Genomic DNA, 22,932 nt, shown 5'->3' with positions numbered 1-22,932 from the left:
GAAGATTTGAAAGGATGAATTTCAGCACTGCCCTTTGGGAGTCTCGTAACTGTATCTGTAGAATTAGGACTTGAGCTTACAGTTTCAAGTAATTTCGTGTTTTTAAACATCTAATTTGATTTTATGATGTATAAGCAGAAAAAAGTAGGCTGCATGCTTAATTAGTTTCATAGAGAACATGCATAACCTTGTGTATTATGTACTTGATAAGACAGAGCTGTGCAAGAGCTATTATTAGCCCAGCTCCAGTGTAATAATTTAGTGAATCATCTGTTTTATTCTGTTACAATTTAATAACTGCATCTTCATTCATTTACCCAAAAGAGAAACAAAGCTCTTTCGCTAGCCCAAGACAAAAAGCTTTGTGCACCCTGCCCAGTTTCAAATTGAATTACAATAATATGGTTACCTAACACATTACTTAACAAGCCAAGCAGTTAAAAGTAAAGCAGTGAAGCAAGAGTTAGGGATTTTTACATTCACCAGAGCACACATGGCTTCTTTGTGATGCTGTGCAGGATGTGCTGATGCTGTGAAGGCTGTCCTTGTAGTTTATGCTGTGTTCCAAGTAATTTTTCAAAGTAATTCTATCTGAAGACCCCCAAACCGCACTTTATTTCACCACTGCCCTCCTTGAACAGCTTGCAACTCAAGTAAAGCTTCATGATTGATGCTCTGCATGCAATGCAGGAGCTGGACGTTGTCTTGTAGGGAGATCTGGGGGAAAAGGCTACAAAAACAAAAAAAAGTACGGCAGGTGTATCTTGGGTGATGCAGTACATCACCCTTCGGGTAGCTGTGGGGCTTTTAGTAACTGTTTAATGTTCATTCATAGCTATAATACGGTACTACCACCAACACGAGGGTAGAGCCCTCTTAAGATGGCGGCTCGGGCTGGACTGATGAGCTCGCCGCTCTCAAGATGGCGGCAGCGCATGGACGCTCATTCGGGAGAGGACAGAAAATGGCGCAAGGCCCCCTCCTCTCGGAAGGGTGTCGTCCTGGCTGCCTGGCGGTGGAGGCCGACTCCGCGGTTGCCGTGCAGCCTCGCGGTGGTGTACTGCCCGGTGCTGAAGCGAGGGTGGTGTGGTGAGCGGTGCCGGAGGCGGGGGGGGTAGGTGGCGCCAGGCAGTGGCGGGACAGCCGCTGTCGCCAGTGCCGTGCGCCTCTGAGGAAAGAGGGCCCCTGACGGAGCGCGGCCGCAGCGCCATGGCGGGCGTGGGGCGGCGGCCTCGGGCCGAGCTCCTTTTCTGAGCAGGCGTTCCTCGCCGCCGCGGGCCGGGCACCGGCCTTCCGCCGCCTTCTGGTGCTCCTGCCCGCCTCACCCTCCCCTCGGCTGGCCTTCGTGGGCCGCGGCCTGGGCGGCGCTCGCCCTCGCTGCCCCTTCCCGCCGCGGAGATGGCGTCGGGGCTGCGCGCCGCCGGTTTCCCCCCGTGGAAGCGGCACATAGCGGCGGAGCTGCGGCGGAGGGACCGGCTGCAGCGGCAGGCCTTCGAGGAGATCATCGGGCAGTGTAAGTGGGATGCGGATCCGCCGGTGGGGTCGAGGCCGAGAGGCTCTTGTTTTCCTCCCTTTTCCTCAGAAAGTGGGGAAACCGCCTTGGTAAGGGGCTCGCAAGGCCTCGCCCGTGTCGTTTCCAGGTCACAGGTTGGGAGATGCTTGATAAAACTGAGTGAAGCTGGGGGCTCCTCATCACTGAGGTAAAAAAAAAGCAGTTCTTCCTCTGAGTCCCCTCACAGGCTAAACTGGGTTCGTGCTGTGGACAGTCACTGAATGTCTAAATTGTCTGCACCATTCCCACTTAGATGTTTGTGGAATTGGGAACAACAGCACTATTGACCATGTTCATGGTCTTCTGTAAAATTTGGAGCTATTCAGGGCCAGCGCTTTCTATCCAGTGCTTACTTGCCCATCCTTTTCCTGCCTCACCTATGACAGGACTGAATGGGAGTGGGGGTCACCTAAGAGCAGCTGGCTTAGATGCTGAGGGGCTGCATGTTATGGGAGGGGGGAGCAAACACACCTTGACAGGACTGTGCAGTGTTGGATGCAACCATATTTTTCTCCTTGTTATCACTGGAGGGGCTATAAAGAGTTTTGTACTTTGAACTTCTGTATTAGCAGATAGCAACATGCTTGGGCAGTCTCTTAAGACCAGCCCCACACAACTTATGAATTAATGAGGAATTCTTGGAGTTGTAGCTGACTGCTGTTTTAGCCTGCTGACATCAAAGAGGAGTGAATGCTGACGTGGCTTGCATAACATTAGCTTGTGTCAGAATAATTAAAGATACTAAATCTTAGTTGTTAGAAGAAGAATGAGGGAATCTGGTTTTGCTTTTTGGTTATTTGCTTACTTGTACTTTTTTCCCTTTCAGATAACAAGCTACTAGAGAAGTCAGACCTTCATGCGGTGCTGGCTGATAAGCTTCAAGCAGAAAAATACGACATGCAGAGCAGACATGAGATCAGGTATTTAAAATTGCTTTTCTGTCAGTCAGCTCTTTGTCATACGCACTATAACCTAAACCATTCTTGGATGCATTACACAAACAACTTCTAGGTTACTGTAGTAACTTGGAATAAAACAAACTGGGAAATCTGTTGATATAAAACCAAAATATAACTAACTCTAAACACATGATAAAGTAACAATACGTTTGCAGTATATGGTGCAGAAAGATCTGACCAAGTTTTGGTCACATTTTTGTCACAAACTTGAGGTATGGAGGTGCACCAGAATGAACTGCTTCTGATCTGTTTGCCTTGTAACGCTTATAAGGTTTACCTGGTATTAGTTCCTAATGATTGTGATGTGACTCTTTAAGTTGTTTGATCTTACAAGCAGTGCAGTGGAGGAAGAAATAGATACTTAGTTTCTTCCAATCTGTGTTATCACATAGAAGGGTAGAAAGGAAAAAAAAGATTGTAAAGTGTTAGTCCTAAATAGGCGTCATATTTTAAAGAGAATCATAGAATGGTTTGTGTTGGAAGGGACCTTAAAGCTCATTCAGTTCCAACCCCCTGCCACGGGCAGGGGCACCTTCCACTAGAGCTGGGTGCTCCAAGCCCTGTCCAGCCTGGCCTTGAACACTGCCAGGGATGGAGCAGCCACAGCTTCTTTGGGCAACCTGTGCCTCACCCACATAGAAGAGCCATCATTGGTGTGTGGGAATCCGTTTCTTGTTGAGCACCTACTCTAAGAGGTGAGGCTGGAGTAGGTGAGGATGAGAAGAAATGCACAGAAACAGCATCTTCAGAGTAAATGCTAAGCTGAACTTTGATTCAACGTTTTTTGGAAACAGAATGAATTCCCTAATCCTAGTTAGCTGAGGAAAAATGCTTTTATTTACCTTAAGGCCAAAGAGGAGTACCTAGCTCTGACTGTAGGGGTGTGCATGGCCAGAGTTGTTGGATGTGTTGGATATTACCACAGGTCCTGGCTTCCTGTCTGCTTGGACACATTTTCTTGGAAATGCAGTGTCTTCTAGTACAGTGTTAGCTCAGTCAGGTGTTGTCTGATGTTGAGGTGAGTGTAAAGTTACTAATAGCACTGTGAGACCTTTCAGCATCTGAATGCGTTATCTGTTTCCCATTGGACCATTATAACACAGAATGACTGCAGAAACAGATGCTTACAATTACCTTGTATTGTGTGTATGGTATAATAGTAACAAATCTAAAACTACTACTTTTAAAAACGGTAATTTAAAATATAGCAGCTAACTTGCTCTGAGTCTGTGTGTGTGATCTGTGTGTGTGTATGGTGTTCTGGTGTGGGGAAATTACAGCTTATGTCATGGTCCTACTGTTTTGTAAAACACAATTAATACACCAAAACCTTTACAAAGGAAGAGGCTAGAACATAGGGCAGTGGAGGAGTGACTTGTAACACTTGGGACTGTAAATCTAGGGGCCTGGAAATATACCCTTGGTTCCCTGGCTTTCGGTTCTGTGCTCTGTATAATGCTCTCTCCAGGTATCTGTCATCTTTGTGGTCCCACCAGCTCAATTGAAACAAACTCAAGGTGCTAAAATATTTGTAGTTCTTTCAGGATTTGAAGAGAGTACTTCTAAGACTTGGTTGTTTTAATGCAAATTAAAACAAAGGTTAATTATCTTTCATTTGAGTTTGAATTCTGTTTTAGAAATATACAAAAGGTGAATTGAGTTCTCAGTAAATTTAATTTCCAGTACTGTATAATGGCATTTTGGTTGGTGAGAAGTGTGTTGAAGGGGAGCTAGCTGTGGTTTAGTTCTTCAGGAATGACCTGTGTCTCTGATGTAGTATGGAAAATCCAGGGGAGGTAGCATCTGAAGATCAACTGTCAAAGGCACAGAACCAATTGGATTCTAGTTTGTGACATGTCATTTTCCTCTCTCTTAAACTCCAGTCCAGGACATGATGGCACATGGAATGATGCTCAGTTGCAGGAACTGGCACAGCTGAAGATAAAGCATCAAGAGGAGCTGACAGAGCTGCATAAGAAACGTGGAGAGGTTAGAAAGCCTTCTGTTCTGTATGGTGCATACTTGGCCTATTGTGAACATGACCTTAAGTTACCAAGATTTAAAAAAAATTCAAAAAAAAAAAGAGGAAAACCAGCCTTTTTAAGCTACTCATGTTGATGATAAAAATAAACCAGAGGTCTTTAAAACTGACAGCTGGGAGATGAGAGCTTGCATTGTCAGTATAGCATGAGTGTTAAGAAGTACTTAATTTTGTGTTTTCATGAGTAGGTTTTTAACTGTGTTTGTTAAAGGAGGAAGAAACTCTTTAGAGCTGTGCATGACCACTAGTTCTACGTTATCAAGACTGAATGAGAGAATAGGTGGCTGTGTGAGGTTTCATTTGTCTCCATTTGCAGCACCACTGCTACAAAAGAGTGCACAAAATAAGCAAGCACAAAGAAAGATTGATGGTTCTGTGGTGTTGAACTGAAAAGGGAGTACTGGTTCTGCTGTGTAGATACAGTAAGGAGCCCAGGAGTCCTGTTAGCTGTGAGATTTGGGCCCAGAAGAGAGGAAAAGCTGCTCCCTCTCGTTTGTTTGTTTTCCTTTTCTTTTTGATGCGAAGATGTGGAAGCTTCATCTGCAGAATTCAGTTTTTCAAAATCCCAGCAGTGGATTGAATGTGCCAGGAGCTAGTACCTGAATGATGCTGCAGACTTTTACAGAGAGACCTGGAAAATGTTATGCTCCTTTTCTCACAGAGGAGACAGCTTTCTGCAGGAGGTGTGCACTGACTAATCAAAGCACTGAAAATTCCTTCTTTCCCCCCAGCCTGGTATCCTAAGCCACCTACCCAGGCAGGCACCTCTCTCAAAACTCAGTCTTTCTTTTCCCTAGGCAGCTGAGGCTCTGCATACTGTGGGGCTTGCTCATTGTCTGATTGTCACTAATGACTAAGTTGTCATTAGTGCTGACCTCTGCACCTGTTTCCTGTGCACTGCAGAGACTCCACCAGCAACTTTCTTTGTGGGGAAGACCTGTATTTACAACATGTGAACATGTCTGTCCTGGCCATACCAGGAATATTTGTTGATTAGTTCTTAGTACTCATTTATTGGTTTACTTTCTTGGCAATTTTTAGGTTCTGTGTTGATTTTTCCACTACTTCAAAAAATGTCTTCCTAATACATATTCTGTTTGATGTGACTTTATTAAAGAAACTCCTGAGGGAAGGGATGGGATATCAAAGGACAGTAATCTTTTCACGATTCATTTTTGAAAGTGGATTCTATGATTTAATGACCTGTGTGATAGGTGAAGTCCACAGATCTGTATAGGAAACTGTGAAAGAAGAGCTAAAACATGTGTTCCATGCTTGTTGTATTAGATTGCTCTGTACTCCTGCTGGTTGCTGCTCAGTGTGTATTATCCAGTTGGCACCCCTGCATTTTGTAATACAATTTTCTCCTTTTCCTAGTTGGCCCAGTCTGTAATTGATCTGAATAACCAAATGCAGCAGAAGGACAAAGAGATGCAGATGAATGAAGCAAAGTGAGTAGGAACTGTTTCTTCATCAGTGTGGTTAGTATGAGACTCGGGCTTCTGGTTGTTTATTACTGTTATAATATTCTCTTAGGGTCTTGGGCTAAAAATCCCTTCGTTAGGCATTGTGCAAAGAGCACAAAGATGATGGCATATGTCCCAGAGGAGAGCCTCATGGTTTTATGTTTTGTTGTTCCAGGATTGCAGAGTATTTGCAAAAGATCTCTGAACTAGAAACAGAGTGCCAGGAATTACGTAGCAAACTGCAAGATCTTGAGCGAGCTAATCAGACACTGAAAGACGAATATGATGCTCTCCAGATCACCTTCAATGCCTTGGAGGAGAAACTGAGGAAAACTACTGAAGACAACCAGGAGTTGGTCTCGCGTTGGATGGCAGAGAAAGCACAAGAAGCCAATCGTTTGAATGCAGAAAATGAAAAGGATTCAAGGTGAGACTGATGACCTCTGTTTGATAAACAACTTCACAATACATGTTTGACTAACAATGAGTGCATAGGATAAAACCAGATTTAGTTTTAATTTGAGGTCTCTGTATTCTTGCAGAACCGAGAATCCACAACTTTGTGTTCATCCTTCTGGCCAGCACAGATGGATGCTTTGTGAAAACATTCCTGTCTTCTAAATTAATAAAACATGTTCTTTTGTTTCTTGCGAAACACCTAACTATGGCCTTTAGATGATAAATCAGATAGGAACTGTTGGGTTCTTTTCTGGTATTTGATTTGGATGTCTCTTGTTCATATTACATCTTGATACTATGTGAAGTTTTGTCTTTTTTTAACTTAACTAACTTCAGGGTTTTTTGCATTCTGCTAAAAGGAGCAGCTCCCACGAGACTAATCTGTGTGTATCTGTTTGTAACTTGCAAAAAGTTTGCAAATTTTTTTTTTTTTTTCCCCTCTGCAAAATAAGATTTTTTTTCTTCTGAATTGCTTCAGCTTGCTTGTCAGCTAAGGGTGCTTGGAGACTAAAAGCTATAATTCAAGTCTCATAGCGCTTGGCAGTTTTATATTTCCTAACAGTCATTGTATTACTAATATAATTACTATTTTAGCAAGTTCTTGCACTCCAAGCAAATCCTCATTCTTCTGGGTCATAAAGGGCCATAGGTACATTTTGCCGTGTTCCTTCACTTGGTTGACTGTCCTATGCTATTCATAGTAAGAAAACTGCCTCTCCTGCTCTCAGTATCTTGAAAAGCAGGATAAAATTAAGGTAGTGGTCTGATTTCCCCATCAAAACTGTGCAGGGTAACCTTTGAAATGGGATTAAGGAGTTTTGGTTCTGGTTTTCTAATAACCTTGTTTTCTTCCTTCTTAGGAGACGACAAGCCAGGCTGCAGAAGGAACTAGCAGAAGCTGCCAAAGAGCCCCTGCCTGTTGAACCGTAAGCAGTCTTGATTTGTAGAGTCTCCTTCATCACTTCATGCTTCAGTTTTATGCAGAAGCATGACAGATGGTATTTTTGTTATTTCTAAATTTGGTGACATAGAGGAGAGTTTAAACTTTGTAAAGTCACAAATGTACAGTAACACTCCCTACTTGAACTTTCAGAAGAAGGAGCTCTGTTACGACTAAAAATAGCTGCTTGGACTGAAAGTCCCAAGAGCTGTTCGTACGGTGAATATATATTAATATTTCAGCATTAAAACTTTATTATGCAGTGTTGTTGGTCTTCAGAATAGTTCTTCATTTGTGCACTCTGCAGGTGCCTACATTTTCAAGTGTTAGGCTGCAAATACATTCAAGGATTACCTATAGGAACAGGTACTGAATGAGTGAAAATATACTTCCATACTGGGAGAGATTTTTTTCTTTAGGAAAAAAAGTAGATGTGGAGTTACTTTTCCTGGCAAGCCAGAGCTGAATCTCTAGTCTCTTGTTCTTTCTACTGCTGTGTTTACTCCTGGGTGGTTTTTAATCAGGTGACTGAAGTGGGCAGCTGGTAGTATAGGTGCTTTGCACGAGATTGATAAGGTTATTGGCACTTGTTTTAGCCAAATCTAGGAAAAGTACACCTGCTGCATTATTATTGCATTATATCACTGAGAGCTCTTCAGAGCACAGTGACAGAGCAGTGTGCAGGCTTTTCCTTGGTATCTGTTGTCTTTGTAAACACACAGGGAATATCTTGGAACTTTAAGCTCTTAAATAAACAATGTTGCACTGAGAAGGAAAACGCACGTACAATGTCTGTGGCTGTTTTCCCTGTTAAGCTTCTTCCTCTCCATTACCCAAAGCGAGATCTTCCTATCTTAGACCTGAGCTCAGAGGTAGCTGTAGCACAGCAGCTTAAAGTTTTGCTTCCTATTGTGGTGGGGATGGTGGTCTCAGTGTTTCATAAATAATTTCAAATAAGAAACTGAGAAGTTGAAAAGAAGCCTGTTCAAATCTGTAAAATAATTGTTTATGTAAATGACTCAAACCCTGCTTCACAGATGTTTTTGATTCTTCTTTGATTTTGTAATTTTAGAGGGTTTGTGTTGTTTAAATGTGCTGCTTACTGAAGGGGGAGATTGCACCATTTCAAGGAGTGTGCCTTGGTGTTTATATTCACTTCAAAAACAGGTTAACATGGAAAGTTCAGGGAAAGCATGAGCTGTTTTTTAAAATCTGAAGTTTGAGCTATTACAAGAAATATTGTGTTTTATTGAAATATCAGCCTGATATTTTAAATCAGAGTATGTATTTTCCATAGCCTTTTCAGATATACTGTCCTCCAGAATCTTAGGCCTTTTAAATGCAGCTGTATTCTGAAATGAGAGATTAAAAATGGTCCCGTCCTTTTCAATTTTTTGTAGCGGGGTGTTATCTGATGGCAGGAATTGGTTTATTCCTTCTTAAATGCTGAATTTAAACTTCCTGTTCAGTCAAATGGCATTAGGTTGATAAAGTGTGTTTAAAAATAGCTTGTCCTGCAAAATCAACAGTGGAAGAAAAATCATTATTGAAGGAAAAAACTACTAGACTGTCAGAAACTATGATGATTAATGGGGAAAAACCTTTTAGCATCAGATGATTATTTGAGCTGGATTCAGTAACGATGTATGTATTGGAACCTCACACTTCTGTTCAGTCGCTCACCAGCATTTCAATGAAGTGAACCAAGACGTCCCTTGTACTTAGTGGAGCAGAACCTGAAGTAAAACCATGTAGAAAATATCAGAATGTCTTTGGCATGGATGAACAGGGAAAATTCAGACTTTTGTAGTTTTTTTTATATGTCCTTGTTTTGAATAGCAAAAAAAAGTGCTGTGAAAATAGGATATCACACATAGCTGGGGTTGCATTAACTCCTGTTTTTGCTGTTCTCTAATTGTTCCAGCAAATACTCACTCCATAGGAAAGTCTTGCTCAGATGTGATATTATAATGCCATCTGTAGTGCTGCAAGCTGAAATATAATGTATGGAATGGATGCCTGTCAACGTAGCCCATAACTGTCCAACACTGTTGTCAGTGAAGAGTGTAATTAGCAACTGCAAAGAAAAAGTAAACAAAACCTAAAATTTATATAGGTGCATATACTTGTTTGCAGATACTGTATGTTAAATGTAGTATCTCTGGCAGCGTCAGCCAGATCAGCATTTGCATTGTCTGGGTCTACCTACGTGTTGCCACAGCTCAATAAATCTAGATGTGGATTGGGTGCAGATACTTGCAGACCATGGACCGTGTCATCCATTCAGTTCATATGCATCAGCAGGTGGTTTCCATAGCAAGCTCTGACTGATTGAAAATGAGGTGTTTTCTCTCCCTTCAGCAGGGATGATGATATTGAAGTGCTTGCAGATGAAACCTCTGACACAGCTGAGGAGACATCTCCAGTGCGAACTGGCAGCCGAGCAGCCAGGTTTGTAGACCAAAAGATTTCTGTACCATGTCATTGAGAAACAACAAGGGGTGTAAGAGAGTTGGAGCTATGCTACTTACGAGTCTTACTTGCTTTTGGCTGGAGCAGAGTTTAGTACTTTCCCCATAGTATGAAACTCCTATGTTGTGTTCTGTTACCATGCTATAGATATGCTGGTTTTCCTTTGCTGTTTTAACTAAATTACACAAGTATTTGAAAAATCTGTGTTTAATCTTAAAACCAAAGGTTTAAAAACCAAACAGGCAGTAACATGGGTATTACAGTGCCTCTGTGAGTATTCAGACTATCAGTGTGACTTTGCAAACAGCCAGGTTTTTGGATTTAGCTAAAATGCTGCAAATAATCTTCAGCTAGTTTAAATGCATCTTTTTCTTCTTTAAAATAGCAGTGAGTGGAAAGTAAGAGGTAGTTACATGAGAGCACAGATTAATTTGGCTGAAACTTCATACTTGTTACATCTAAAACCAGTAATTCAGACGGTGGAGGTTGAGGGCAAATTGAAGAAACTTCATATGCAGATTATGTCCTGAGTTGTAGTTGCTGGTGACTTTTGAACTGATGCCTGCCTCTGGTGTTTTCTGTCTTTGGACTGGGTCTGCAGGGGAGGGAGTCTTTCCAGAGACTTGTTGCTATGAAATGTATTTGTGTTGATCTTTATGTGGAGAAGCTATTCAGAAGGTTTAAACCTGTCCTCCCCTCCTTCAGTAAGCGACTCTCCCAGCCAGCTGGAGGTCTTCTGGACTCTATCACTAATATCTTTGGGTAGGTTAGAACACTTTCACCTCTTTGTTTTGTATATTGGTTTAAATGTATGCCAAAATCTTGGTGATGCAGGGAATACAAACAATAACTTCAGCTTTCTTCTAGCTTCTGCCTCTCTTTTTCTTTTTTGTTCTCCTCAACTTCCTGTCTCTTCCATCTTGCCGTGTGCTGACCTCTGACCTTTCCCTCCAGTCTGTCTGAGTCTCCCCTTTTGGGACATCAATCTTCTGATGCTGCCAGGTGAAAACATTATCCACTCTTAGTCCAGCATGTGATTGTATTCCATTGAGTAAAGTGGAAGTAAAGTGGAACCCAGCTTCATTATCCTGATTAGATTTCAGATGTTGATAACAGTAGCTAGAAACTGTCTACAGTTGAGAGCCCCTCTTTGTGAAGAGAATACATGGGGTTTGCTCTTACTTTCCACTGCACTTTGCTCCTTTAATAGGGTTATTTAAGTCATTGGGTTCTGTGTCTAGGCTCCACAGGGGAGCCACCCCATCTAAGTTAAGCTCTGCTTTATGTGGACAGTCTTTGGTTAAAGCTTGAGCTTTTGAATAGAGCATTTTGCTGCCTCGGAGGTAGTGCTGCAATGATGTTTGGTTTCCCTAGGCATAATGATGGACTTGCAGTCTCTCCAGCTGAACTCAGCTGCAGTTATTCCTATGTTTCTCTTTGCTATTAACAAAAACAAAAAGGTTACTCCAAAATGAGGTCAGTAATCAGTTCAGGTAATTTTTCTGGCACACTATGGAATATCTAAAGCCGCAAGTGGATGTAGCGCTATGAGATATAATTTTTGAAAGTTTTGATAAAAGTTAAAACCTCCTTCCCCCATTTCTTAATCACTGTGCAGTGTAGTTAAGTGACAGGTACAGATCTGGATGAACTCATGAGAAGCAGCATTCACTTCTCATTTTAAAATATTTCTACTTTGTTTCATCTCAGGAGACGTTCTTTGTCCTCATTCCCTGCTCCCCAGGACAACATAGAGCCACATCCAGGTGCCAGTAAAGAAGTGAGAGTGCCCACTATTGCCATATGTGTCTTTGTAAGTATAGAAGTAATTCTTGGGTTTACTAATCCTTTTACTGTCCTTGGGGGAAGTGAATTCTATATGTGTGGGAACTGATCTCCCAAAACTTTCTACTTATATTGCCAAACAAGAAAGGAATTTGTGATTTGGTAGCATGGTTTGTCCCGTTTAATTCTTAGCACAAATGCTTCTCAGAGCCAATGAGCTTGATGTCTGTCATACTGAGGTCAATGATGACTTAGTAAAAGGTCTGAGGGCACAGGGGAATTACACTCTATTACCCTTTTGGCTCCCAGCACTCCCTGTTCTGTCATGCTATAGTAGAGCTATGATTGAGGAAGGGATTGCTGACAATTTGGGATTAATTCAGTTCCAGTTCTCCACAGTGAAGGGAGTTGTGGCACTGAATGTTATCCGACAGAGCTGGTTAAGAGGAGCTCCTGGTAGTGGGGTGTCTTCATTTTTTGTGTGTGATCTAAAGTTTTCAAGCTGAGACCTCTTTCATATGTTGCTTTGGCCTGTGAAGGGCATTGCCTTCTGAATGAAAGATACTGGGGTAAATTGTCTTGTACTGTAGATACTTGTTTGAACACTCCTCTTGAGCTTTCACAGGCACTGCAGTGCTGGATGTGGATATCTCATGCATATGAAATGACTTCCTTTTTTTTTCATCCAGAGTAAGAGTGGCTCACAGCAGTATGGAGGCTTGTGTATTCTTAGCCTGCCCTGTTACCATCTTCTCCAGTGGAAGTCATGGTGTGGAGGGAGTACCAGTGTTACTTTAAGTGAGAGTAACTTAAGTGACAGCCTGGTGCTGTCAAAGGAGGTGTTCATGGCAGCAGCATGTGTTGCAACCTCTCTCCTCTTCTGGCTATGTACAGCAAGCAGAGTTGGTGAACAGATATAATCCTGGCTAATTTCATCATAAAAGGCATTGGAGGTTATGCTGTTTTCACTCTTGATCTTCTTTAACGTATCTGAACTTACAAGAGCAGTGCAGCCTGTCTTCCTGATAGAGGGGGCAAACCACAGTAGACTGTGCTGACCCCCTAGTCTTGACAATGTGGAGAGTGCTGCCCATCTTGCAGCAGTACTAGGAACAGCTGCAGATGTAAGCCTGTGAGACTGTTGCACTATGGAGGCAATATGTGGTTAGCACTGCAATACTTGAAGTAAAAAGGCCCTACTGTTCCATGGGAATCCATATGATCTTTCTGGAAGGGATCCGTGTTACGTTTTAGCTCGTGTTTGGAGCCCAGGTGGAGGTGAGGACGTGTCTAGGTCCAGCAGATCATTCTAGGAATTAATACAAGGACTGTGTGCCAGAGGTTTGGCAGATACAGGGAGCAGACCAGGCTCACTTCCTGAGAGATGAGTAAAAGAACAGGCTTGGGAAGGCAGAGAAGGCAGTCACTTCAGCCACTATTTTCAGGCATAGTTTCTGGGCAAGACATTTGACCAGTTTTGTTCTGAATGGCTCTTCTGCACTTGGAGAAAGATCAGATTTGAAGTGTGATAACCCCTAAATGTGAGCTGGCAGACCAAATTCGAGCAACAAGTTCCAGAAAAATACAAGTTTCCAGAAAAATGGATTTTGAAAGAACAGTTACTGAAAATACTTAAAAAGGAATGCAGCAAATGAGTTAAGGATATGGTATTAATGCTGTGTGGGAAGTAGTATAAAGCTGTGAAGTTAACAAGGGGTAAAAAAGGAAGGAACCTTAAATTTTCATAGGTTTTAAAAGGTGGAAGAATCACTATAAGAGGCCAATTCAAGTTTCAAAACATTAAGGTGTGAGGAAGCAGGGGTGCAGGGATGTCACTGCATCTGCAGGTAGGAACCCCAAGTTCTCTTTGAGAGAAGGTACTGTCACAATTGTGCTGGGACTACTAAAGCACCAATATAAAGTAGCATTATCACCAGTACAGTAAACAAATGCAGTTAATCTGTTATACTGTTTTCTAACAGACTTTCCTAAATCAAGCATGACTTGGTTGTTCTGTGGTTGCATGAACTGATTGGATCATGTTCCATGGCTGGCTCTAGATGGAGAAGTGAAAAGTTAGTTTCCTTCTACAGTGTATCATGTTACTGTTTTCTTTACTTGTTGTTTCCTTTTTTTTTTTTTCTTCTGGTGTAACTTAAAAGCCTTACCTTATAAAGCCTAAACTTACGAAGCATGGTAAAGCTTCTGGCAGTTTATCTCTATTGAGTCCTTGGTAGTGGTTTTTCTTTATGTGCTTTTGTTTTTACCTTCAGATAAGGATCAGCCCTTTTTGCTCTCTCTGCACACCATCAACCATAACAGAGTTTCAGTCTGTGGCTTTGTTTCCTGTATACTGTTGAAAGATCAACAGCTGTGGTTCTGTATAACCTTTAAGTTCTATAGCTTTCTGATCTGTGGGTTTTGGGTCTAACTTGATTTTGGGTGGCTGTTCTGTTCCTCCCACTCCTCAGGATGCACATGATGGAGAGGTGAATGCAGTGCAGTTCAGCCCTGGCTCCAGGTTACTAGCAACAGGAGGCATGGACCGGAGGGTTAAGCTTTGGGAAGTCTTGGGAGGTAAATCTTTTTTTGCTTTGGGGTATGGTGGGATGCTAAACCAACTCATAGTTCACTTTGTGTTAGGTTCTGTTCTAATCTACTGCTTAAGTTTTGTTCATCTTCCCTTGTGCAGACAGGTGTGAGCCCAAAGGTTCCCTCTCTGGTAGTAACGCTGGGATTACAAGCATAGAATTTGATAGTGCTGTGAGTATCTGAGCAATATCCACTGTTTGTGATGGAGAATAAAATAATTCAATTATGTTGTGGTCTGCTATCAATTACCATTTTAACACTTTGAAAAGTTACTTAAGAATGAGTTAAAATACTTACAGGAGTAACTGCAAGTAGTTTAAGATTATACTAAAGATCTTTATTTGGTATGCCACAGTCTGTAATTCTCTTATATGCTTTACAGTTCAGAAGATGATATGCAGCTCAGCCACTGGCTGTTATGGGCTATTATGATGAAATTAAAGTACAGTATGCTAGGTTATGTCTAAAGTAAGAAATCAGTTTCCAGCTTCCCACTAAAGCTGGTGTAACAGCATAGAAGAAGCAAATACACTGAGGCTTTATTTCTGTGAAGTTTATTTTCATCAGTGCTCTACTGAGATCTGATGAATAGAAAACGGTCTGATAATCCTAAATACTTGGATTTCCATGGCCTTTTCTCCCAGCAGTTTCTCAACAGTCACACCACAGTAATGTTTGCTGGCACCTTGTGGTGTGTGTGGTTCGTGTTAACCTGAAGTGTCAGAGCCATGACTGGGATCAGCATCCAACAGTCCTACTTGCAGGAGTTTGAGGTCTTGGATTGTTCTAACTGGACATGTGATCTGTCTTTTCTGCTCAGACCTCTTCCACTGTGTATGGACAGTAGACCAAAGCTGACATTTCTTCCATTCAGTGATTCCAAGTGCTGAGCTTTATTGATACACACCCAAAAGGGTCCTTCCTTTAGACGTTGACCAGCTCATTTGAGGTTGCTGGCACCATTAATTTGCAGGAGGTAATACTTCTGATTTTGGCAAGTTGCTTGAACACATCTGAGGCAAGAGCTGCCTGAAGTGAGATGCTGGTGGTCTTTAAGTGTTCCGGAAAGTCTTTTGAGATGGACAGGAGTGCAAGCCTGAATCTTGTGGTGACCATTCTTCAGCATGACATGAGGAGCCCTAAGCCTGAAGTCATGAGCAAGTAAATTTTTCTATCCTTGGACAGATTTAGTTGTTGTAATCGTATTTTAAAATGTTAGAATTTTAATGAAAATTGCAAGAATTGAGTGAATTCCACTGAGGCGTATCTAAGCAGTTGTTACAATAGCTTTCCATAGTGGTTTTGTCCTTTTTTTCCCTTGGCAATATAGCATTAATGTGGTTTTAATGATTTATTGGAAATGCTTTTGGATTTAATTTACGTATTGACTTGCAGAAGTAGTTTTAAATTAATCTTGTGTCCACAGGGTTCTTACCTCTTAGCAGCTTCAAATGACTTTGCCAGCAGAATCTGGACAGTTGATGACAATCGGTTACGGGTGAGTCTCTTGAAGGCAAAGCAGTGCTCAGGCTGTTGCTGTGTTGTGTTTCCAGTTTTGCTAATGGGGACATGGTGATTTTGGAAGCTGGGCATTTGCAGGCACTTTAAATAGTTCTTTAGTTAACAGGGTCTTGTTTTCTTAAGGGTCTTTACAGCAAGGCATAAAATACAGTATTGGTCTCTGCGCAGGCCTGCAGGAAACTCCAGTTACTGCATATTTTCGCAGTACAGCTCCACCCCCCACCCCCCACCCCCCCCCCCGCCACTAGCCACATAAACCCAGTGTACTTTTGCAAACCTCTCTGGAAATTTAAATGCTTCTTACAGTCTGGTGAGAACCATGTCAATATTTATCCTCAGTCTAAGGAACAAACTGCTGAAGAAGGTTTGTGAAAGAGGGATTCTGTTGTCATAAGTCAGCAGCAGCGTTCTTGGAGTCTTCTGTCTAGCTTTTAAGATCTTGCAGGTCTTTTCCAACCTAGTAGATTCTATGATTCTGTGACTTGATTCTGCATGTCTTTTGAAAGATTCCTCCTCTGCTCCTGATTTCTTCTTACTCATGTTCTTCTCCAACGTCTAGCTCTAGTTTAACGAAGGATTTGTCTTTGATTGGCCAAAAGAAAAGCTTATTTTCAGCTTTCTAGGAGTGTTTTTATTGTCATTCCTGCGTACACTTTTCCTCAACTTTTTGTTTAGGAAGATGCTACTTTGTTCTGAATCTTCTGACATTTCACATGTCAGTTCTAACCTACAGTTGCACTGTAAATCACTGGGTAATTCTTAGTGTGGAGATACAAGATCTCATTTAGAAAAGTGAAGAATACCATTTCTTTTGCAGTTTCTGTTTGGCTGCAAAACCTACTGTTGAATATGAATTATAGTGAATAAAAGTTTAACAGACTAGAGATTACTCACTGCAGGAAGTTAGTTATCCCTGCAAACATCCACCTGCCTTCACAGTATCTTCCTGTAGTTTTTTGGTGTCCTGGTGACTGCCAGCTTTGGGCAAGTGCATTCACTGTTTGCTGAGATTCTTTGTGCATTCTTGTTTTCGAGCATGTGTTTCTTATGGCTTGCACATGAGTAGGAGGCAGTGAAGCTGAAATCATGGTAAATTTTGCCAAAACCTCCCTATTTAAATTGAAATATCTGTATGTAATGGCTGTGCAGCAGGAGCAGGAGAGAGATGTAGAGTGAAGGTTTAGATCCTATTTTCTGGAATTTGTGTCCTTAAGACAAAGTGGGTTTTATGGGATGATATGTTCATTCATAGTTTGTGAACTGTTTTTTTTCAGGTTTGCTTCTTTTTCCCCAAACTTTGCTCCCATTCCCTTCTATTCTTAAGGGTTTTTCTTTTATATTTCCCAAGCCCAGATCACTTTGTGTAATTTGATATTCCTTTGAGTATCAGGGAAAAGAAATAAATCTAAGTACATGTCACAAAGGCTTTTCTCTTGTTTTTCACAGTTCTTACTTATAGAATCCCAGACTGGTTTGGTTTGGAAGGGACCTTAAAGCTCATCCAGTTCCAACCCCCTGCCACAGTCAGGGTCACCTTCCACTAGACCAGATTGCTCCAAGCCCTGTCCAGCCTAGGCTTGAACACTGCCAGGGGAGGGGCAGCCACAGCTTCTCTGGGCAACCTGTGCCAGTGTCTCATCATCTGTCTCACTTCAGTCATTCATTACCTGTGTTTTTTTTTATTTTGGTATGTAAATATTCAGCAATATGAAGTGAATGTGGTTCATGTTCTTGTCAGCCCCAAAAACTGCTGCAGGGAGTTCTTCCGAAATCTCTGGTTGTCTCAGCTTTCAGGCTTGAAGATAGTAACAGCTGAGACTAGATAACCTGTTGCATCCTTCACAGAAGCTCATTATAAAAACCTGAAGGCACAATTTCCATTTTCAGCTTGCTTTATCCCCTTCTCATAGCTCCTGCAAGGCTGTGTTGCAGTTGCCATCTGTCTTGAAACATAGGTGTATGGAGTGTTGAGGAAGACAGCTTGCAGGTTCTCCGAGTAGATAAGCAACTGCAGCCAAAGGTGACCTGTGTCTCCCAGCTTCAGGTTGAACTCTGTATTATTGACATTCCTACTCAGTATTAATCTCTGTGTTTAACTATAATAGATTATATTTTTTTCTCCAAGCAATGCATTACGTATGCCAGTTATGATTTAAGATTACCTTTGAGTTGTTAAATAGCAGAACTAGTAAGTTCTGCTATTTAACAGTGGTTAAATAGTAAGTTACAGGAAAAGGGAGCAAGTGGAACTGTGCAATTTAACCATGTCAATCTCTTTTCCTCAGCACACTCTGACAGGTCACAGTGGCAAAGTTCTGTCAGCCAAGTTCTTGCTGGACAATGCACGTATTGTTTCAGGAAGTCATGACCGGACCCTCAAGCTCTGGGACCTCCGCAGCAAAGTTTGTAAGGAAACCTAACTTCTGTCTTTCATCCATGTTCTGTGCTTCTACTAAATGTAAATATAAGTTTGACAGCTAGGTTATTTCAACTGCTTGCTAGTCTAAAAATAAGCAAAAGCTAGCAGCCATCCCATCTTGTGTTGTTATTCAAGTAATTGGATACTTTCTGCCTGTTACCTGAAATAAGAAAGCATGTGTATGCAGGAAGCGCTGTTAATGCTATTACATTAACAGCAGCTGTTTTCTGTGAATGTTCTTTGTTTACCAGTCTGGGGGTGGGTATTTTAGTCTTCCAGAAAAATCTGGTGCCAGGTCAGAATTTTTAACCCTAAGGTGGATGGAAATGTCTCCTGGAAGCGTACAAAAAAACTCACATGAAGGAAATGCTAGGATCCGGATTTTTCTCTGGGGAAAGCACCTTATTTCCTTGGCTTGTCTCCTATTTATGGTTCTTAAACATGCTTGTCCTGAGACAGAAGTGGAGATTCAGGGTTACCTTGATACCTGGACTACAAACATAGGTCAAGGACACAGTTTCATGTTGTTTAACAGCCGCAAATTATAGCTGTCTAAATACCAAGTGGAAGTAAAGCAGTTCTCTTGGGAGCATTTAAAGGGATATTAACCATAGCAAAGGAGATTGAGAAGGGCAGAGAGGTTGTTGAAGACTTAAGTCAGGATTATTCTAAGACAGAATTTGTCTGCCCTGTGGCACTCCTTGGACACTGCTTGTGTGACCACTGTGTGTGCATGTGGTATAATGATTTTTCTGTCTGTTTTCGTTAGTCTGTACAGTATAAACTTCAGTGTGTCACCATTAGCTTATCTTTTTTTAGGTATAAAAACAGTGTTTGCAGGATCTAGCTGCAATGACATCGTATGTACTGAGCAATGTGTAATGAGTGGACATTTTGATAAGAAAATTCGTTTCTGGGACATCAGGTAAAACTATTGTAAGAGAGGTAACAGCATAGGAGTGGTTATGGGATTTCTGTCCAAGTATAATCTGAACTAGGGAATTTCTCTTCCTGAGCTTGGAAGCTAATGATGTGTTGTAAGAGTTGCAAAAGGCCATTGAAAGAGACTTTTGTTACTACTTTTACACTGCTTGGTGGTTTAGATTTGGGATACTTGTATTGGGGGGGGGGGGAATGACTTTTCCAAAAGGGCAGTCAGCTTTCTTGTAAATATTTTGCATCGGTTAGTATTTGCCATTCTAGATACTGTTTAGGTTTTCAGAGTGTGGGTAGTGATGGAAGTAGTATCTATTGTTAGATAGCTGGAAGTGTTATCCACAAAGTGAGATCTAGCTTGGGCGAGAATAAACCAATAAACTTTTTCTCCTCTTCTTTCACACTGGGACAAGTCAAAGCTTTAATGTGGAGGTGGTTTGGACTCTGGATGCTGGGTTTACCCTGCCTTTCTGTCTGTCTGTCTGTCTTTCTGTCTGTCTGTCTTTCTGTCTGTCTGTCTTTCTGTCTGTCTGTCTTTCTGTCTGTCTGTCTTTCTGTCTGTCTGTCTTTCTGTCTGTCTGTCTTTCTGTCTGTCTGTCTTTCTGTCTGTCTGTCTTTCTGTCTGTCTGTCTTTCTGTCTGTCTGTCTTTCTGTCTGTCTGTCTTTCTGTCTGTCTGTCTTTCTGTCTGTCTGTCTTTCTGTCTGTCTGTCTTTCTGTCTGTCTGTCTTTCTGTCTGTCTGTCTTTCTGTCTGTCTGTCTTTCTGTCTGTCTGTCTTTCTGTCTGTCTGTCTTCAGGACTGAAACCATAGTAAAAGAACTGGAGCTGCTTGGAAGAATCACAGCTCTGGACCTGAACTCAGAGCGAACAGAGCTTTTGACCTGTTCCCGTGATGATCTGCTAAAGATAATTGATCTACGGGTTGGTGCTGTCAAACAGACATTCAGGTGAGCGTGTTCTCCACAAGAACATTATGAATTTCAGTGCTTTTGGATTGCAGATTGTTCTCAGTACTGGGGTGTTTTTAAGTATCTCCATGGAGAGAGCAGTTTCCAAGATGTTTTTCTACATGGATAGCAAAGTTCTCTCAAGCCTAACAGCAAAGGTCTGCTCTATTGGGTCTTTTCATTTATCTCTTTAAAGAAGATAGCTTGGCTTAGAAGTCTTTGGCCTAAAGGAAAGAATTTCTTCAGATGCATTTGAGGGTTGGTGTATGAGAAATGCAAATTATGATAAAGGGATACCAGAGCTTATTCCAAACCTCTTGTAGAAATCCTTACCATACTCTTTAGTGAAAACCTGCAAGTCCATCTGCTTATAAATGAGCTTATAATTATCTGATTCTTCTAACTTTTCAGTGCCCAGGGATTCAAATGTGGCTCTGACTGGACAAGAGTTGTGTTCAGGTAAGGTCAGATATGTAAGCAAGATGCCTGATAAATCTTCCCCCAGCAAAAATAGTGATTTCTGATGCTTGGCTGCATTGTCCACATTTACAGGTACAATAACTGGGGCAGAGTTCATGATTTGGCCAAGGTTACCTTTTGGTCAAGACAGAGTATATCTGTAGGTGTTGATCCAATGGGTTGGAAACTTTCTGATTTTAGAGGGCTTTCACCTCTTAGTGTTAGCAGCTGGTAATAATACATAACTCTTGGAAGACTTTAAAGCCGAGTTGCTTGCTTAGGAAGCTGCTGGTGAAGTGATTACGTGTGCTGATAAATTGCTGACTTGAAAATTGTTCTTGCCTTCTGCACCTTCTGATCTCGTAGCCCTGACGGTAACTATGTGGCTGCTGGTTCAGCTGATGGGGCCCTTTACATCTGGAATGTGCTCACTGGGAAATTGGAGAGGACACTAACAAAGCATCACAGGTGAGGGGAAGCTGGCCATATGATCTAAAGCAGGTATCTGGGTTGTGAATCTTGATGAGCTATGGAATAATTACAGTTGTACAGCTCTGCAACTTACATTAGCGTGTCAGAATTCTTAATATGTAGATTCTTTATGGATTGCTGGCAGTATTCTATAGCTTGAATTAAGGTTGGGTTTGTTATTTTTCAACTTCTTAAACTGAGATATGATTTTAATAAAGTACGTTTGATATAGTCAGAAGAAACTGTATCTCTCATAGGCTTATGAAAAGCCAGAGTCTCCTGAGAGCTGGGAAAGTGCCTTTTCTTTGATAGAGTACTGTAATACTTCATTCCAGTGTTAAGTGCTGTTGTGGAATTCAGTGTTTTTGTGAACTTATACCTGGCTTCCATTTCAGTTCTCCTATCAATGCAGTTGCGTGGTCACCAGCGGGTGCCCATGTGGTCAGTGTGGACAAAGGAAACAAGGCTGTCCTGTGGTCTGAATTCTGACTGGTTGGAGGGTGAAAGGCAGAGCATCTAACACCTCTGAGTATGGTGGTGCTGGTCCATGGCTGAACAGAATGGAGACCCAAGCCCAGATCCATCTGGAGTCGGGATATTAACCAGCGCATGGGCTTCACTTTCCAGAGGAAAGTTCTAATGCAATGGAGAAGGAGCCTGAGTCAGAGACTTCTTTGTGCCATAACTGCACTGTGGCACTGGACTCGGCAAGAGATTAGTTGTTCTGGATGGAGAATGCTACTTAGTCATGCCTTTACATGAAGTATCTTTGCACCAAGTGGAGCTGAAGATACTAATGGGTTTCCTCACCAGTCAGCTGTGCCAAATACCCTGTCACACAAATGTATCCAAGCACCTCTGAGTTTGGAATGTTGGAAAGAAGTTACTGTGTATGCTGACTTAATACATGTTCTGTCTCCTGTGTTCTGTTCTTGTGGCCTAGTTCAGGCATGGGGTGAGAAGATCCTGAAATGTCGACAGGTCCTAGGCAGCCTGAAGTGTTGGAACAGCTTTTAAAGAGTCTCCCATGGTTCCGGCAGCTCTGCCTTTGAGTTGCCAGATCAATTCAGGTCTGTTCTGATTCTGACACAGGTTCTCCAACACTGTTGTGTGAACTCTGTGTATCAGTTTCACCTGTTCTTAAGGCAGTGGTCCATTGTTCAGGACTTCTGCACCCTTTTGTTAAAATGCCCTTCAACACCTTGGGTATTACAAAATAGGAGATTTTTATCTTTTTATTCCACAAGCAGTTTGGTTACTGGATGTGAGGAGAGAGAAGCTGAGCTTCTGTTGTGCTGCTGTGATAAGGAATGTAGTCATACTGTGATTTCAGTACCGGAATATTCATGTTTGGTCCCTTTTTCTGTTCTCCGTCCTGTCCTGGAGGCTGTCAGCAGAGCACAGGGGAGCAGTGGGGTTAAATCCCAAATTCATTGTTTTGGTGCTGGCAGTTCCAGGCCACTTTCCCCCTTCTTGAGCACACGTGCAATATCCCCATTTGCGCTGGAGCCCTCTCTGTGCTACGGAGTGGAGTCTTGGCTCTGTCCCTGTTTAAGTCTCCAAAACCATGGTGTGGCTGGGTGTGAGCTACCTGGCATACCTTTATCCAGCCAAACCTTTCCACATCATCTGGGCCTCAGGACAAGCCACCAGCGTTTTATTGCCTTTTTATTTGCACTTTATTTTCTTCTTTCCTGGTAGTGTTCTACTAAGGAAGTGTGTTCATTGGAGGGACTGGATTAGGGGGCAGCTGCTATAACAGGCATCTCTCTAACCTAGCCTTTTGTTCAGACACTTTCTGCAGAGGGGAATTAGAGTATATGGGGCAAAGTTTTTATTTATTCAGCTGCCCATAAGAACTTGATTGTAAATAAACCTGTGTTCTGCTTTTAAACCTCCACAATGCCTGATTCA

The 22,932-nt window shown here is 42.0% G+C and overlaps 1 protein-coding gene and 1 non-coding gene across 7 annotated transcripts; both read left to right on the top strand.

Annotated features, from left to right (window-relative positions):
* The first annotated feature begins 1,167 nt into the window (after nucleotides 1-1,167).
* On the top strand, nucleotides 1,168-22,912 carry ATG16L1 (autophagy related 16 like 1). Of its 6 annotated transcripts, none has more exons than XM_057428942.1 (19): nucleotides 1,168-1,513; nucleotides 2,379-2,472; nucleotides 4,395-4,500; nucleotides 5,930-6,003; nucleotides 6,194-6,445; nucleotides 7,338-7,403; nucleotides 9,782-9,868; nucleotides 10,595-10,651; nucleotides 10,844-10,891; nucleotides 11,600-11,702; nucleotides 14,146-14,251; nucleotides 14,367-14,437; nucleotides 15,693-15,764; nucleotides 18,073-18,193; nucleotides 19,026-19,131; nucleotides 19,939-20,088; nucleotides 20,500-20,547; nucleotides 20,914-21,015; nucleotides 21,414-22,912. In XM_057428942.1, the coding sequence occupies exons 1-19, from the start codon at nucleotides 1,399-1,401 to the stop codon at nucleotides 21,505-21,507; spliced, it is 1,872 nt and encodes a 623-aa protein (XP_057284925.1). In that variant the 5' UTR covers nucleotides 1,168-1,398; the 3' UTR covers nucleotides 21,508-22,912. The 6 variants fall into 6 exon arrangements, with proteins under 6 accessions (XP_057284925.1, XP_057284924.1, XP_057284927.1 ...); XM_057428941.1 differs by having other exon boundaries at nucleotides 9,779-9,868; XM_057428944.1 differs by lacking the exon at nucleotides 10,844-10,891 and having other exon boundaries at nucleotides 1,169-1,513.
* LOC130609895 (small Cajal body-specific RNA 6) lies at nucleotides 11,913-12,184 on the top strand. The gene has a single exon (XR_008974911.1). It is a non-coding gene; the product is annotated as a small Cajal body-specific RNA 6 (non-coding RNA).
* Nucleotides 22,913-22,932: the final 20 nt, after the last annotated feature.

Source organism: Pezoporus wallicus, unplaced genomic scaffold (genome assembly GCF_028554395.1).
Source record: "Pezoporus wallicus isolate ANWC-B61680 ecotype Strahan unplaced genomic scaffold, APGP_CSIRO_Pwel_v1 contig_593, whole genome shotgun sequence".
Classification (NCBI taxonomy): Eukaryota; Metazoa; Chordata; class Aves; order Psittaciformes; family Psittacidae; genus Pezoporus; species Pezoporus wallicus.
This window is presented reverse-complemented; position numbering and strand designations above follow the sequence as displayed.